Here is a 14,131-nt window from a genome sequence, read left to right on the forward strand (position 1 = left end):
GGCGGGGCAGGAAGCAAGTAGATATGGAACAGGAGGAGCTTTAGGGTTGGGGGTGGGGCAGGAAGCAAGTAGATATGCAAAAAGGAGGAGCTTTAGGGTTGGGGGCGGGGCAGGAAGAAAGTAGATATGAAACAGGAGGAGCTTTAGGGTTGGGGGCGGGGAAGGAAGCAAGTAGATATGGAACAGGAGGAGCTTTAGGGTTGGGGGCGGGGCAGGAAGCAAGTAGATATGGAACAGGAGGAGCTTTAGGGTTGGGGGTGGGGCAGGAAGCAAGTAGATATGCAAAAGGAGGAGCTTTAGGGTTGGGGCGGGGCAGGAAGCAAGTAGATATGGAACAGGAGGAGCTTTAGGGTTGGGGGTGGGGCAGGAAGCAAGTAGATATGCAAAAGGAGGAGCTTTAGGGTTGGGGGCGGGGCAGGAAGAAAGTAGATATGAAACAGGAGGCGCTTTAGGGTTGGGGGCGGGGCAGGAAGCAAGTAGATATGGAACAGGAGGCGCTTTAGGGTTGGGGGAGGGGAAGGAAGCAAGTAGATATGGAACAGGAGGAGCTTTAGGGTTGGGGGAGGGGAAGGAAGCAAGTAGATATGGAACAGGAGGAGCTTTAGGGTTGGGTGCGGGGCAGGAAGAAAGTAGATATGGAACAGGAGGAGCTTTAGGGTTGGGGGTGGGGCAGGAAGCAAGTAGATATGCAAAAGGAGGAGCTTTAGGGTTGGGGGCGGGGCAGGAAGCAAGTAGATATGGAACAGGAGGAGCTTTAGGGTTGGGGGCGGGGCAGGAAGCAAGTAGATATGGAACAGGAGGAGCTTTAGGGTTGGGGGCGGGGCAGGAAGCAAGTAGATATGGAACAGGAGGAGCTTTAGGGTTGGGGGTGGGGCAGGAAGCAAGTAGATATGCAAAAGGAGGAGCTTTAGGGTTGGGGCGGGGCAGGAAGCAAGTAGATATGGAACAGGAGGAGCTTTAGGGTTGGGGGTGGGGCAGGAAGCAAGTAGATATGCAAAAGGAGGAGCTTTAGGGTTGGGGGCGGGGCAGGAAGAAAGTAGATATGAAACAGGAGGAGCTTTAGGGTTGGGGGCGGGGAAGGAAGCAAGTAGATATGGAACAGGAGGAGCTTTAGGGTTGGGGGCGGGGAAGGAAGCAAGTAGATATGGAACAGGAGGCGCTTTAGGGTTGGGGGCGGGGAAGGAAGTAGATATGGAACAGGAGGAGCTTTAGGGTTGGGGGAGGGGAAGGAAGCAAGTAGATATGGAACAGGAGGAGCTTTAGGGTTGGGGGAGGGGAAGGAAGCAAGTAGATATGGAACAGGAGGAGCTTTAGGGTTGGGGGCGGGGCAGGAAGCAAGTAGATATGGAACAGGAGGAGCTTTAGGGTTGGGGGAGGGGAAGGAAGCAAGTAGATATGAAACAGGAGGAGCTTTAGGGTTGGGGGAGGGGAAGGAAGCAAGTAGATATGGAACAGGAGGAGCTTTAGGGTTGGGTGCGGGGCAGGAAGAAAGTAGATATGGAACAGGAGGAGCTTTAGGGTTGGGGGTGGGGCAGGAAGAAAGTAGATATGGAACAGGAGGAGCTTTAGGGTTGGGGGTGGGGCAGGAAGCAAGTAGATATGGAACAGGAGGAGCTTTAGGGTTGGGGGCGGGCAGGAAGCAAGTAGATATGGAACAGGAGGAGCTTTAGGGTTGGGGGAGGGGAAGGAAGCAAGTAGATATGGAACAGGAGGAGCTTTAGGGTTGGGGGAGGGGAAGGAAGCAAGTAGATATGGAACAGGAGGAGCTTTAGGGTTGGGGGTGGGGCAGGAAGCAAGTAGATATGGAACAGGAGGAGCTTTAGGGTTGGGGGCGGGGCAGGAAGCAAGTAGATATGGAACAGGAGGAGCTTTAGGGTTGGGGGTGGGGCAGGAAGCAAGTAGATATAGAACAGGAGGAGCTTTAGGGTTGGGGCGGGGCAGGAAGAAAGTAGATATGGAACCTACTCCCACTCATACTCAGGCATTTGTACAGAGACTCACATGCCCACTCACTGAACTCCCTCACAAGCCCACTCACCGAGTCTCCTTTACATGCCCACACTCACGAGCCTCACTCACATGCCCACACTCACCGAGTCTCCCTTACATGCCCACACTCACGAGTCTCACTCACATGCCCACACTGAGTCTCACTCACATGCCCACACTCACCGAGTCTCCCTTACATGCCCACACTCACGAGTCTCACTCACATGCCCACACTCACCGAGTCTCCCTTACATGCCCACACTCACGAGTCTCACTCACATGCCCACACTCACCGAGTCTCCCTTACATGCCCACACTCACGAGTCTCACTCACATGCCCACACTCACCGAGTCTCCCTTACATGCCCACACTCATGAGTCTCACTCACATGCCCACACTGAGTCTCACTCACATGCCCACACTCACCGAGTCTCCCTCACAGGCCCAGATACATGCACTCCCCAGACTCACTGAAGGCCAGACACATGTACGGAGTGTCCCACACACACACGTATGTACAAACACGCCCCCCCCCCCAGACATATAAATAGACACCCCTCCCGCTGCCCCGGTCACTGTTCCTCCAGCCAGGAGGGCTTGTCGCTGCCCCGACTGCTCAGCTTGATGTTGAACTGTTGCAGGGAGGCCTCCAGCTGCTGCTGATTCCCAGCGAAGTACGAGGAGATGGCGTTATGGAACAGCAGCAGCTGCTTGCGCATCACCTTCACCTGCGGGGAGAAACGGGTCAGAACCTTCCTGGTACCGACAGTCTGTGCCCTCTCGCTGGTACCGACACAGTCTGTGCCCTCTCGCTGGTACCGATACAGTCTGTGCCCCTATAGTCTGTGCCCTCTCGCTGGTACCGATACAGTCTGTGCCCTCTCGCTGGTACCGATACAGTCTGTGCCCTCTCACTGGTACCGATACAGTCTGTGCCCCTATAGTCTGTGCCCTCTCGCTGGTACCGATACAGTCTGTGCCCTCTCGCTGGTACCGATACAGTCTGTGCCCTCTCACTGGTACCGATACAGTCTGTGCCCTCTCGCTGGGTACCGATACAGTCTGTGCCCCTATAGTCTGTGCCCTCTCGCTGGTACCGATACAGTCTGTGCCCTCTCGCTGGTACCGACACAGTCTGTGCCCCTATAGTCTGTGCCCTCTCGCTGGTACCGATACAGTCTGTGCCCCTATAGTCTGTGCCCTCTCGCTGGTACCGATACAGTCTGTGCCCCTATAGTCTGTGCCCTCTCGCTGGTACCGATACAGTCTGTGCCCCTATAGTCTGTGCCCTCTCGCTGGTACCGATACAGTCTGTGCCCTCTCGCTGGTACCGATACAGTCTGTGCCCCTATAGTCTGTGCCCTCTCGCTGGTACCGATACAGTCTGTGCCCTCTCGCTGGTACCGATACAGTCTGTGCCCTCTCGCTGGTACCGATACAGTCTGTGCCCTCTCGCTGGTACCGATACAGTCTGTGCCCTCTCGCTGGTACCGATACAGTCTGTGCCCTCTCGCTGGTACCAATACAGTCTGTGCCCCTATAGTCTGTGCCCTCTCGCTGGGACCGATACAGCTGCTGCCCCTATAGTCTGTGCCCTCTCGCTGGTACCGATACAGTCTGTGCCCCTATAGTCTGTGCCCTCTCGCTGGTACCGATACAGTCTGTGCCCCTATAGTCTGTGCCCTCTCACTGGTACCGATACAGTCTGTGCCCCTATAGTCTGTGCCCTCTCGCTGGTACCGATACAGTCACTGCCCCTATAGCCTGTGCCCTCTCGCTGGTACCGATACAGCCGGTGCCCCTATAGTCTGTGCCCTCTCGCTGGTACTGATACAGTCTGTGCCCTCTCACTGGTACCCATACAGCTGCTGCCCCTATAGTCTGTGCCCTCTCGCTGGTACTGATACAGCCGGTGCCCCTATAGTCTGTGCCCTCTCGCTGGTACCGATACAGTCTGTGCCCCTATAGTCTGTGCCCTCTCGCTGGTACCGATACAGTCTGTGCCCTCTCGCTGGTACCGATACAGTCTGTGCCCCTATAGTCTGTGCCCTCTCGCTGGTACCGATACAGTCTGTGCCCTCTCGCTGGTACCGATACAGTCTGTGCCCTCTCGCTGGTACCGATACAGTCTGTGCCCTCTCGCTGGTACCGATACAGTCTGTGCCCTCTCGCTGGTACCGATACAGTCTGTGCCCTCTCGCTGGTACCGATACAGTCTGTGCCCTCTCGCTGGTACCGATACAGTCTGTGCCCCTATAGTCTGTGCCCTCTCGCTGGTACCGATACAGTCTGTGCCCTCTCGCTGGTACCGATACAGTCTGTGCCCCTATAGTCTGTGCCCTCTCGCTGGTACCGATACAGTCTGTGCCCTCTCGCTGGTACCGATACAGTCTGTGCCCTCTCGCTGGTACCGATACAGTCTGTGCCCTCTCGCTGGTACCGATACAGTCTGTGCCCTCTCGCTGGTACCGATACAGTCTGTGCCCTCTCGCTGGTACCGATACAGTCTGTGCCCTCTCGCTGGTACCGATACAGTCTGTGGCCCTCTCGCTGGTACCGATACAGTCTGTGCCCCTATAGTCTGTGCCCTCTCGCTGGTACCGATACAGTCTGTGCCCTCTCGCTGGTACCGATACAGTCTGTGCCCTCTCGCTGGTACCGATACAGTCTGTGCCCTCTCGCTGGTACCGATACAGTCTGTGCCCTCTCGCTGGTACCGATACAGTCTGTGCCCTCTCGCTGGTACCGATACAGTCTGTGCCCTCTCGCTGGTACCAATACAGTCTGTGCCCCTATAGTCTGTGCCCTCTCGCTGGGACCGATACAGCTGCTGCCCCTATAGTCTGTGCCCTCTCGCTGGTACCGATACAGTCTGTGCCCCTATAGTCTGTGCCCTCTCACTGGTACCGATACAGTCTGTGCCCCTATAGTCTGTGCCCTCTCGCTGGTACCGATACAGTCACTGCCCCTATAGCCTGTGCCCTCTCGCTGGTACCGATACAGCCGGTGCCCCTATAGTCTGTGCCCTCTCGCTGGTACTGATACAGTCTGTGCCCTCTCACTGGTACCCATACAGCCACTGCCCCTATAGTCTGTGCCCTCTCACTGGTACCCATACAGCTGCTGCCCCTATAGTCTGTGCCCTCTCGCTGGTACTGATACAGCCGGTGCCCCTATAGTCTGTGCCCTCTCGCTGGTACCGATACAGTCTGTGCCCCTATAGTCTGTGCCCTCTCGCTGGTACCGATACAGTCTGTGCCCCTATAGTCTGTGCCCTCTCGCTGGTACCGATACAGTCTGTGCCCCTATAGTCTGTGCCCTCTCGCTGGTACCGATACAGCCGCTGCCCCTATAGTCTGTGCCCTCTCGCTGGTACTGATACAGTCTGTGCCCCTATAGTCTGTGCCCTCTCGCTGGTACCGATACAGTCTGTGCCCCTATAGTCTGTGCCCTCTCGCTGGTACCGATACAGTCTGTGCCCCTATAGTCTGTGCCCTCTCGCTGGTACCGATACAGCCACTGCCCCTATAGTCTGTGCCCTCTCGCTGGTACCGATACAGCCACTGCCCCTATAGTCTGTGCCCTCTCGCTGGTACTGATACAGTCTGTGCCCTCTCGCTGGTACCCATACAGCCACTGCCCCTATAGTCTGTGCCCACTCACTTGGGGCTGCGGGATGGGCGGGTTGGGGGCAGAGAAGTTCCCACCTTGTTCTCCTGTAGGAAGCGCAGTTTGATAGTGACGTCCCCCCTCAGTTTCTCGTATTTGACGCGGTGCGACTGGAAGTTCTGCTGCGCGGTCTCCATACGGCACAGAGTGGCCGCGTCCCGCGGGCCCAGACTCAGCTCCTCCAGGTCGGCCCGGTAAGCGTCAAACTCCAGCCTGGAACCGGAAGGTACGGCACCGTTACTCACACTCACACACTCACATACACTCAGATACTCACACACTCACACACTCACACACTCACACACTCACACACACACACACACACACTCACACACACTCACACACTCACACAATAGTGATGCACAAGGGCGGTCATGTGACAGTGCTACTCACCGCGCAGTCTCGTACTGTTTGACAGTCATGAGTGTGTCCTCCATGGTTTTATTAATGAGAGTGTTGATGCTGGACACAAAGAAATTGACCGCCCCGAGGAGCGTCTCCCCGTTCTTACACAGCAGCTTCTGGGTCTCAGCGTTGTACCCAAACTCCTCCTGTCATTGTAAGGGTTAAAGGAAACCACTCAGAGGGGGGGGCTCTCAGTGTGGGAAGGGACCAACTGGAGACTTCATGGGGGAGGGATATTTCCCCTTTAATATCACACACACACACACAGTATCGGGGTTCCTATCAATCTGAGGGATCAGCTCTGTGTGTAACAATAATACCTGTATATTTATATCTACTTACCCCCCCCCCCCCAACTGACTGAGCCCATGTCCCACAGGGGAGGAATATTTCCCCTTTAATATCACACAGTATCGGGGTTCCTATCACACAGGGGAGGGATATTTCCCCTTTAATATCACACACACACAGTATCGGGGTTCCTATCACACAGGGGAGGGATATTTCCCCTTTAATATCACACAGACACAGTATCGGGGTTCCTATCACACAGGGGAGGGATATTTCCCCTTTAATATCACACAGACACAGTATCGGGGTTCCTATCACACAGGGGAGGGATATTTCCCCTTTAATATCACACAGACACAGTATCGGGGTTCCTATCACACAGGGGAGGGATATTTCCCCTTTAATATCACACAGACACAGTATCGGGGTTCCTATCACACAGGGGAGGGATATTTCCCCTTTAATATCACACACACACAGTATCGGGGTTCCTATCACACAGGGGGGGAGGGATATTTCCCCTTTAATATCACACAGACACAGTATCAGGGTTCCTATCACACAGGGGGGGAGGGATATTTCCCCTTTAATATCACACAGACACAGTATCAGGGTTCCTATCACACAGGGGAGGGATATTTCCCCTTTAATATCACACACACACAGTATCGGGGTTCCTATCACACAGGGGAGGGATATTTCCCCTTTAATATCACACAGACACAGTATCGGGGTTCCTATCACACAGGGGAGGGATATTTCCCCTTTAATATCACACAGACACAGTATCGGGGTTCCTATCACACAGGGGAGGGATATTTCCCCTTTAATATCACACACACACAGTATCGGGGTTCCTATCACACAGGGGAGGGATATTTCCCCTTTAATATCACACACAGACACAGTATCGGGGTTCCTATCACACAGGGGAGGGATATTTCCCCTTTAATATCACACAGACACAGTATCGGGGTTCCTATCACACAGGGGAGGGATATTTCCCCTTTAATATCACACACACACACAGTATGACTGAGTGAGGGCAGACTCAGTAAGTGAATGCTCACACTCACCTGCAGTTCGGGGGACTTCTGGCTGAGGTCGGAGAAGGCGTCGCCGAGGGCCCGCTGAGTCTGTACCAGGCTGTAGAAGTGGGCAGTGAGGGCCCGTGCCAGCTGGAGGACCCCCTCGTACTTGCGCTTGGTGTCCCTCAGAAGCTCAATCTGCGTTTCCAGCTCCAGGTCGACGGTGCGAGTGCCCCGCCCAAAGCGCTCAGAGATCATCTGCTTTGTGCACTGGGATTGGGCGAGAGGGACAGGATGATACAGGGGGGCTGAGAGCACAGGCAGCACAGAAGCACTGGGGGCAGGGGGGGGGGTAGGGAATACTGAATTCAGGCAGGGTTAGTGGAGCAGAGAGGATCATGGGAAAGGGATATACAGACATAGTGAGGACCGGGTCAGAACCAGGATTCGGGCTCTTACTTTATAAGTGTTTATTCCCCATTTCTTCACCAGATCAAATTTCTCCACAGCTAAACCTCTGCTGAGTTCCTCTGAGGTGAGCGCGTTGTGGGAGGAGCACTGCTGGGACATGCCCCCTAGGAACAGAAAAAGCCCAAACGTCATCAGCTGTGGCCCAAAGTGGCTCTACAACTCCTCCGGGCCCCCAAATGTCCTGCGGCCGGGGGGCCCCGATATCCAATCAGCAAAGGCTCCTTTAATATTTGCTTACTGAGCGGACTGGGTGCTGCAGTATCCTGTGCTGCCACTAGAGGGCACAGTCTGGAAACTGACCTGAACGGGCCGAGGATTCAGTGGGAATGAATGGGCCGAGGGTCAGTGGGAATGAATGGGCCGAGGGTCAGTGGGGAATGAATGGGCCGAGGATTCAGTGGGAATGAATGGGCCGAGGATTCAGTGGGAATGAATGGGCCGAGGATTCAGTGGGGAATGAATGGGCCGAGACTTCAGTGGGAATGAATGGGCCGAGGGTCAGTGGGAATGAATGGGCCGAGGATTCAGTGGGGAATGAATGGGCCGAGACTTCAGTGGGAATGAATGGGCCGAGACTTCAGTGGGAATGAATGGGCCGAGGATTCAGTGGGAATGAATGGGCCGAGGATTCAGTGGGAATGAATGGGCCGAGGATTCAGTGGGAATGAATGGGCCGAGGATTCAGTGGGAATGAATGGGCCGAGGATTCAGTGGGAATGAATGGGCCGAGGATTCAGTGGGAATGAATGGGCCGAGGATTCAGTGGGAATGAATGGGCCGAGGATTCAGTGGGAATGAATGGGCCGAGGATTCAGTGGGAATGAATGGGCCGAGGATTCAGTGGGGAATGAATGGGGACTTCAGTGGGAATGAATGGGCCGAGGATTCAGTGGGGAATGAATGGGCCGAGGATTCAGTGGGGAATGAATGGGCCGAGACTTCAGTGGGAATGAATGGGCCGAGACTTCAGTGGGAATGAATGGGCCGAGGATTCAGTGGGGAATGAATGGGCCGAGACTTCAGTGGGAATGAATGGGCCGAGGATTCAGTGGGGAATGAATGGGCCGAGGATTCAGTGGGGAATGAATGGGCCGAGGATTCAGTGGGGAATGAATGGGCCGAGACTTCAGTGGGAATGAATTGGCCGAGACTTCAGTGGGAATGAATGGGCCGAGACTTCAGTGGGAATGAATGGGCCGAGACTTCAGTGGGAATGAATGGGCCGAGGATTCAGTGGGAATGAATGGGCCGAGGATTCAGTGGGAATGAATGGGCCGAGGGTTCCGCGGGAATGAATGCTGTTCCTTTTGAAAGGGGGGGACTCATAGCTGGGTACTAAACCCCACGTACACACCATCACCCACATATATGGGCACTAGGGGCGCACTGACACCAGGAATGGGTTTGGGGTTCATCCTGGCCAACCTGAATCTAAATCCTAAAAATCACACAACTTTTTGTCAGGTAAACACGGAAGTTGAAAATTTTTCAACTCTTTTACCCCTTTGCTATGTAATTAGATTCGGGTCGGTATTCGGACAAAGCCTTTACGAAGGATTCGGGGGGTCGGACAAAGCCTTTACGAAGGATTCGGGGGGTCGGACAAAGCCTTTACGAAGGATTCGGGGGGTCGGACAAAGCCTTTACGAAGGATTCGGGGGGTCGGACAAAGCCTTTACGAAGGATTCGGGGGGTCGGACAAAGCCTTTACGAAGGATTCGGGGGGTCGGACAAAGCCTTTACGAAGGATTCGGGGGGTCGGACAAAGCCTTTACGAAGGATTCGGGGGGTCGGACAAAGCCTTTACGAAGGATTCGGGGGGTCGGACAAAGCCTTTACGAAGGATTCGGGGGGTCGGACAAAGCCTTTACGAAGGATTCGGGGGGTCGGACAAAGCCTTTACGAAGGATTCGGGGGGTCGGACAAAGCCTTTACGAAGGATTCGGGGGGTCGGACAAAGCCTTTACGAAGGATTCGGGGGGTCGGACAAAGCCTTTACGAAGGATTCGGGGGGTCGGACAAAGCCTTTACGAAGGATTCGGGGGGTCGGACAAAGCCTTTACGAAGGATTCGGGGGGTCGGACAAAGCCTTTACGAAGGATTCGGGGGGTCGGACAAAGCCTTTATGAAGGATTCGGGGGGTCGGACAAAGCCTTTATGAAGGATTCGGGGGGTCGGACAAAGCCTTTATGAAGGATTCGGGGGGTCGGACAAAGCCTTTATGAAGGATTCGGGGGGTCGGACAAAGCCTTTATGAAGGATTCGGGGGGTCGGACAAAGCCTTTATGAAGGATTCGGGGGGTCGGACAAAGCCTTTACGAAGGATTCGGGGGGTCGGACAAAGCCTTTATGAAGGATTCGGGGGGTCGGACAAAGCCTTTATGAAGGATTCGGGGGGTCGGACAAAGCCTTTATGAAGGATTCGGGGGGTCGGACAAAGCCTTTATGAAGGATTCGGGGGGTCGGACAAAGCCTTTATGAAGGATTCGGGGGGTCGGACAAAGCCTTTATGAAGGATTCGGGGGGTCGGACAAAGCCTTTATGAAGGATTCGGGGGGTTGGACAAAGCCTTTATGAAGGATTCGGGGGGTCGGACAAAGCCTTTATGAAGGATTCGGGGGGTCGGACAAAGCCTTTATGAAGGATTCGGGGGGTCGGACAAAGCCAAATCTGGAAAAGTGGATTCGGTACATTCCTAATGGGAACCTACGGAGCCCCCATGAGAGCCCATAAAGCAGCCAGCCCGGCCCCAAGACACATTCACTCACACTCACACACACACTCCCAGACTCACACACTCACACACACACTCCCAGACTCACACACACACTCCCAGACTCACACACTCACACACACACTCCCAGACTCACACACTCACACACACACTCCCAGACTCACACACACACTCCCAGACTCACACACTCACACACACACTCCCAGACTCACACACTCACACACACACTCCCAGACTCACACACTCACACACACACTCCCAGACTCACACACTCACACACACACACACACTCCCAGACTCACTCACACACACACTCCCAGACTCACACACACACACACTCCCAGACTCACACACACACACACTCCCAGACTCACACACACACTCCCAGACTCACACACACACTCCCAGACTCACACACACACACACACACACACTCCCAGACTCACACACACACACTCCCAGACTCACACACACACTCCCAGACTCACACACACGCTCCCAGACTCACACACACGCTCCCAGACTCACACACACGCTCCCAGACTCACACACACGCTCCCAGACTCACACACACGCTCCCAGACTCACACACACACTCCCAGACTCACTCTCACACACACACACACACACACAAACACTCCCAGACTCACTCACACACACACACTCACACACTCCCAGACACATACACACACTCCCACACTCTCACTCACACACACACACACACACACACACACTCCCAGACTCTCACTCACACACACACACACACACACTCCCAGACTCACTCACACACACACTCACACACTCCCAGACACATACACACACTCCCACACACACTCCCAGACTCTCACTCACACACACACTCCCAGACTCACTCACACACACCCAGACTCACTCTCTACACTCACGCTACCTGAGTCCCTCTCCTGATTGGCTATCCTGAATGCAGCGGATGAGGAGGGAGAGATGATTGGAGCCCTTGGATATGGGGCGGTGCCGAAGCAAGCATGTGGTTCTGGTTACAGGTTTATATTAGAGAATAACATTATATCATGGAATGGCCCAGTGACACCAGAAGCAGGAGAATGGGTCGGAACCGGAGAGAAAGGAGAGATGGCATTAGGGTGAGGCAGCCAGAGAGATGGGAAAGGGTGAGCAAGTAGGAGCCATTGGGAGAGGGGCAATATAAGGGGCAATATACATTGGAGAGATGGAAAGGGGGGTTAAGACAAGGGGAGTATTGGAAGGCAAGAGATACAGAGCAAAATGATTGGTCAGAATGGAATATGTTACAAAATGAAAACAATGAATCATGAATACGATGACATCATGAACACAAAGACATCATGAACACAATGACATCATGAGCACAATGACATCATGAGCACAATGACATCATGAACACAATGACATCATGAGCACAATGACATCATGAACACAATGACATCATGAGCACAATGACATCATGAGCACAATGACATCATGAGCACAATGACATAGTTCTGTAAATAAACTGTTACAGTCCAGAGCACAACAGTCCACTGAGTCTCCCCCTGTGCCCTTTAATGGTACTGCCCGGAAGGAGGAGCTACACCAGGCACTAAATAACCCTATGGGGGAATACCCCACTGACTCCTGCTGGGGCAATACACCCCAGAGCACAGAATGCCCCCCCTCACAAGAAGGGGTTGCATTGATAATAAAGAGAGCACTGCTGCCCCTGCTAAAGTGCCACAAGGTCTCTCCATTGACTGCTAAAGCCCCCCTGCAAGAATGGCACGTGGGAGTGGCTACTGCCTCAGGGGGAGGGGCAGGGAGGTCCCATGGCCAGGAAGCAGTTTGCTCAGAGAGGTCAGAAGGGAGTGGCGGTTCTATACCCTAGTGCTGTCACGGTATTTGACGGTATTTTTTTTTCCAATTAACATTGGTGGCCAATGCCCCTAAAAGTCAATTTGACCTTAGGCCAATGCGATTCTCTGGCTGGCCCAGTTGGTCTGAGCACAGGAGGTCAAGGCAAGAGAAGCAAACTGACAGCTAGTGGCGGTGTGAACACCACACAAGTTCATCTGCAGATTTATGACCAGAGAAATAAAAGTGTAGCCAATGACTCGGGTAACATGACTGGGGGTTTATTCACCTCTTCTGACTTTTATATCGGGGGAGCTTCTGCCATGATCCATGGTGGGAAACTCTTCAGGGTGGCATTTGAACAGGGGTGCGCCCGTGCGTACTGACGTCACGTACACACATCCTATCCATATATTATATATACACACACATCCTATCCATATATTATATATACACACACATCCTATCCATATATTATATATATACACACACACATCCTATCCATATATTATATATACACACACATCCTATCCATATATTATATATACACACACATCCTATCCATATATTATATATACACACACATCCTATCCATATATTATATATACACACACATCCTATCCATATATTATATATACACACACATCCTATCCATATATTATATATACACACACATCCTATCCATATATTATATATATACACACACACATCCTATCCATATATTATATACACACACACATCCTATCCATATATTATATATACACACACATCCTATCCATATATTATATATACACACACATCCTATCCATATATTATATATACACACACATCCTATCCATATATTATATATACACACACATCCTATCCATATATTATATATACACACACATCCTATCCATATATTATATATACACACACATCCTATCCATATACACACATCCTATCCATATATTATATATACACACACATCCTATCCATATACACACACATCCTATCCATATATTATATATACACACACATCCTATCCATATATTATATATACACACACATTCTATCCATATACACTATCTAGAAGAATTAAGTCTAAAACAACTGGACTTTTTCTGAGTTTTTTCTTGAAAACGTTTCCCCACTCATCCGAGTGGCTTCTTCAGTTCAAATGACTGGTAGGGACAGTTTCAGCTAACACCTAACTGAACAAGTTCAGTGGAACCATTGTGATTGGATGCCTGTGACTCTACTACCATCAAGGGTTTAAATACCGGGGAATTCCCTACCAGTCATTTGAACTGAAGAAGCCACTCGGATGAGTGGGGAAACGTTTTCAAGAAAAAACTCAGAAAAAGTCCAGTTGTTTTAGACTTAATTCTTCTAGATAGTGTATATCATGACCTGGATGAATGAGAATCTTCATAGACATATCCATATACGCGCACACATCCTATCCATATACGCGCACACATCCTATCCATATACACGCGCACACATCCTATCCATATACACGCGCACACATCCTATCCATATACGCGCACACATCCTATCCATATACGCGCACACATCCTATCCATATACGCGCACACATCCTATCCATATACGCGCACACATCCTATCCATATACGCGCACACATCCTATCCATATACACGCGCACATATCCTTTCAATATATACACACGCACACATCCTATCCATACACACGCA

The 14,131-nt window shown here is 52.3% G+C and overlaps 1 protein-coding gene across 5 annotated transcripts in view; it reads right to left on the reverse strand.

The window, feature by feature from the left end:
* Positions 1-1,815: 1,815 nt before the first annotated feature.
* Positions 1,816-14,131, reverse strand: part of arfip2 (ADP ribosylation factor interacting protein 2) — a 36,278-nt gene continuing 23,962 nt past the window's right edge. For 4 of the 5 annotated variants that reach the window (XM_031897456.1, XM_031897457.1, XM_031897458.1 and 1 more), the window contains 5 exons: positions 7,843-7,958; positions 7,432-7,653; positions 6,053-6,210; positions 5,698-5,872; positions 1,816-2,718 (listed from right to left, as the gene is read on the reverse strand). In XM_031897456.1, the coding sequence (XP_031753316.1) occupies positions 2,563-2,718; positions 5,698-5,872; positions 6,053-6,210; positions 7,432-7,653; positions 7,843-7,958 (827 nt within the window). In that variant the 3' untranslated portion in view covers positions 1,816-2,562. The remainder of the gene's footprint in view (positions 2,719-5,697; positions 5,873-6,052; positions 6,211-7,431; positions 7,654-7,842; positions 7,959-14,131) is intronic. The other variant, XM_031897459.1, reaches the window with a different exon arrangement.

Source organism: Xenopus tropicalis, chromosome 2, assembly GCF_000004195.4.
Source record: "Xenopus tropicalis strain Nigerian chromosome 2, UCB_Xtro_10.0, whole genome shotgun sequence".
Taxonomy (NCBI): domain Eukaryota; kingdom Metazoa; phylum Chordata; class Amphibia; order Anura; family Pipidae; genus Xenopus; species Xenopus tropicalis.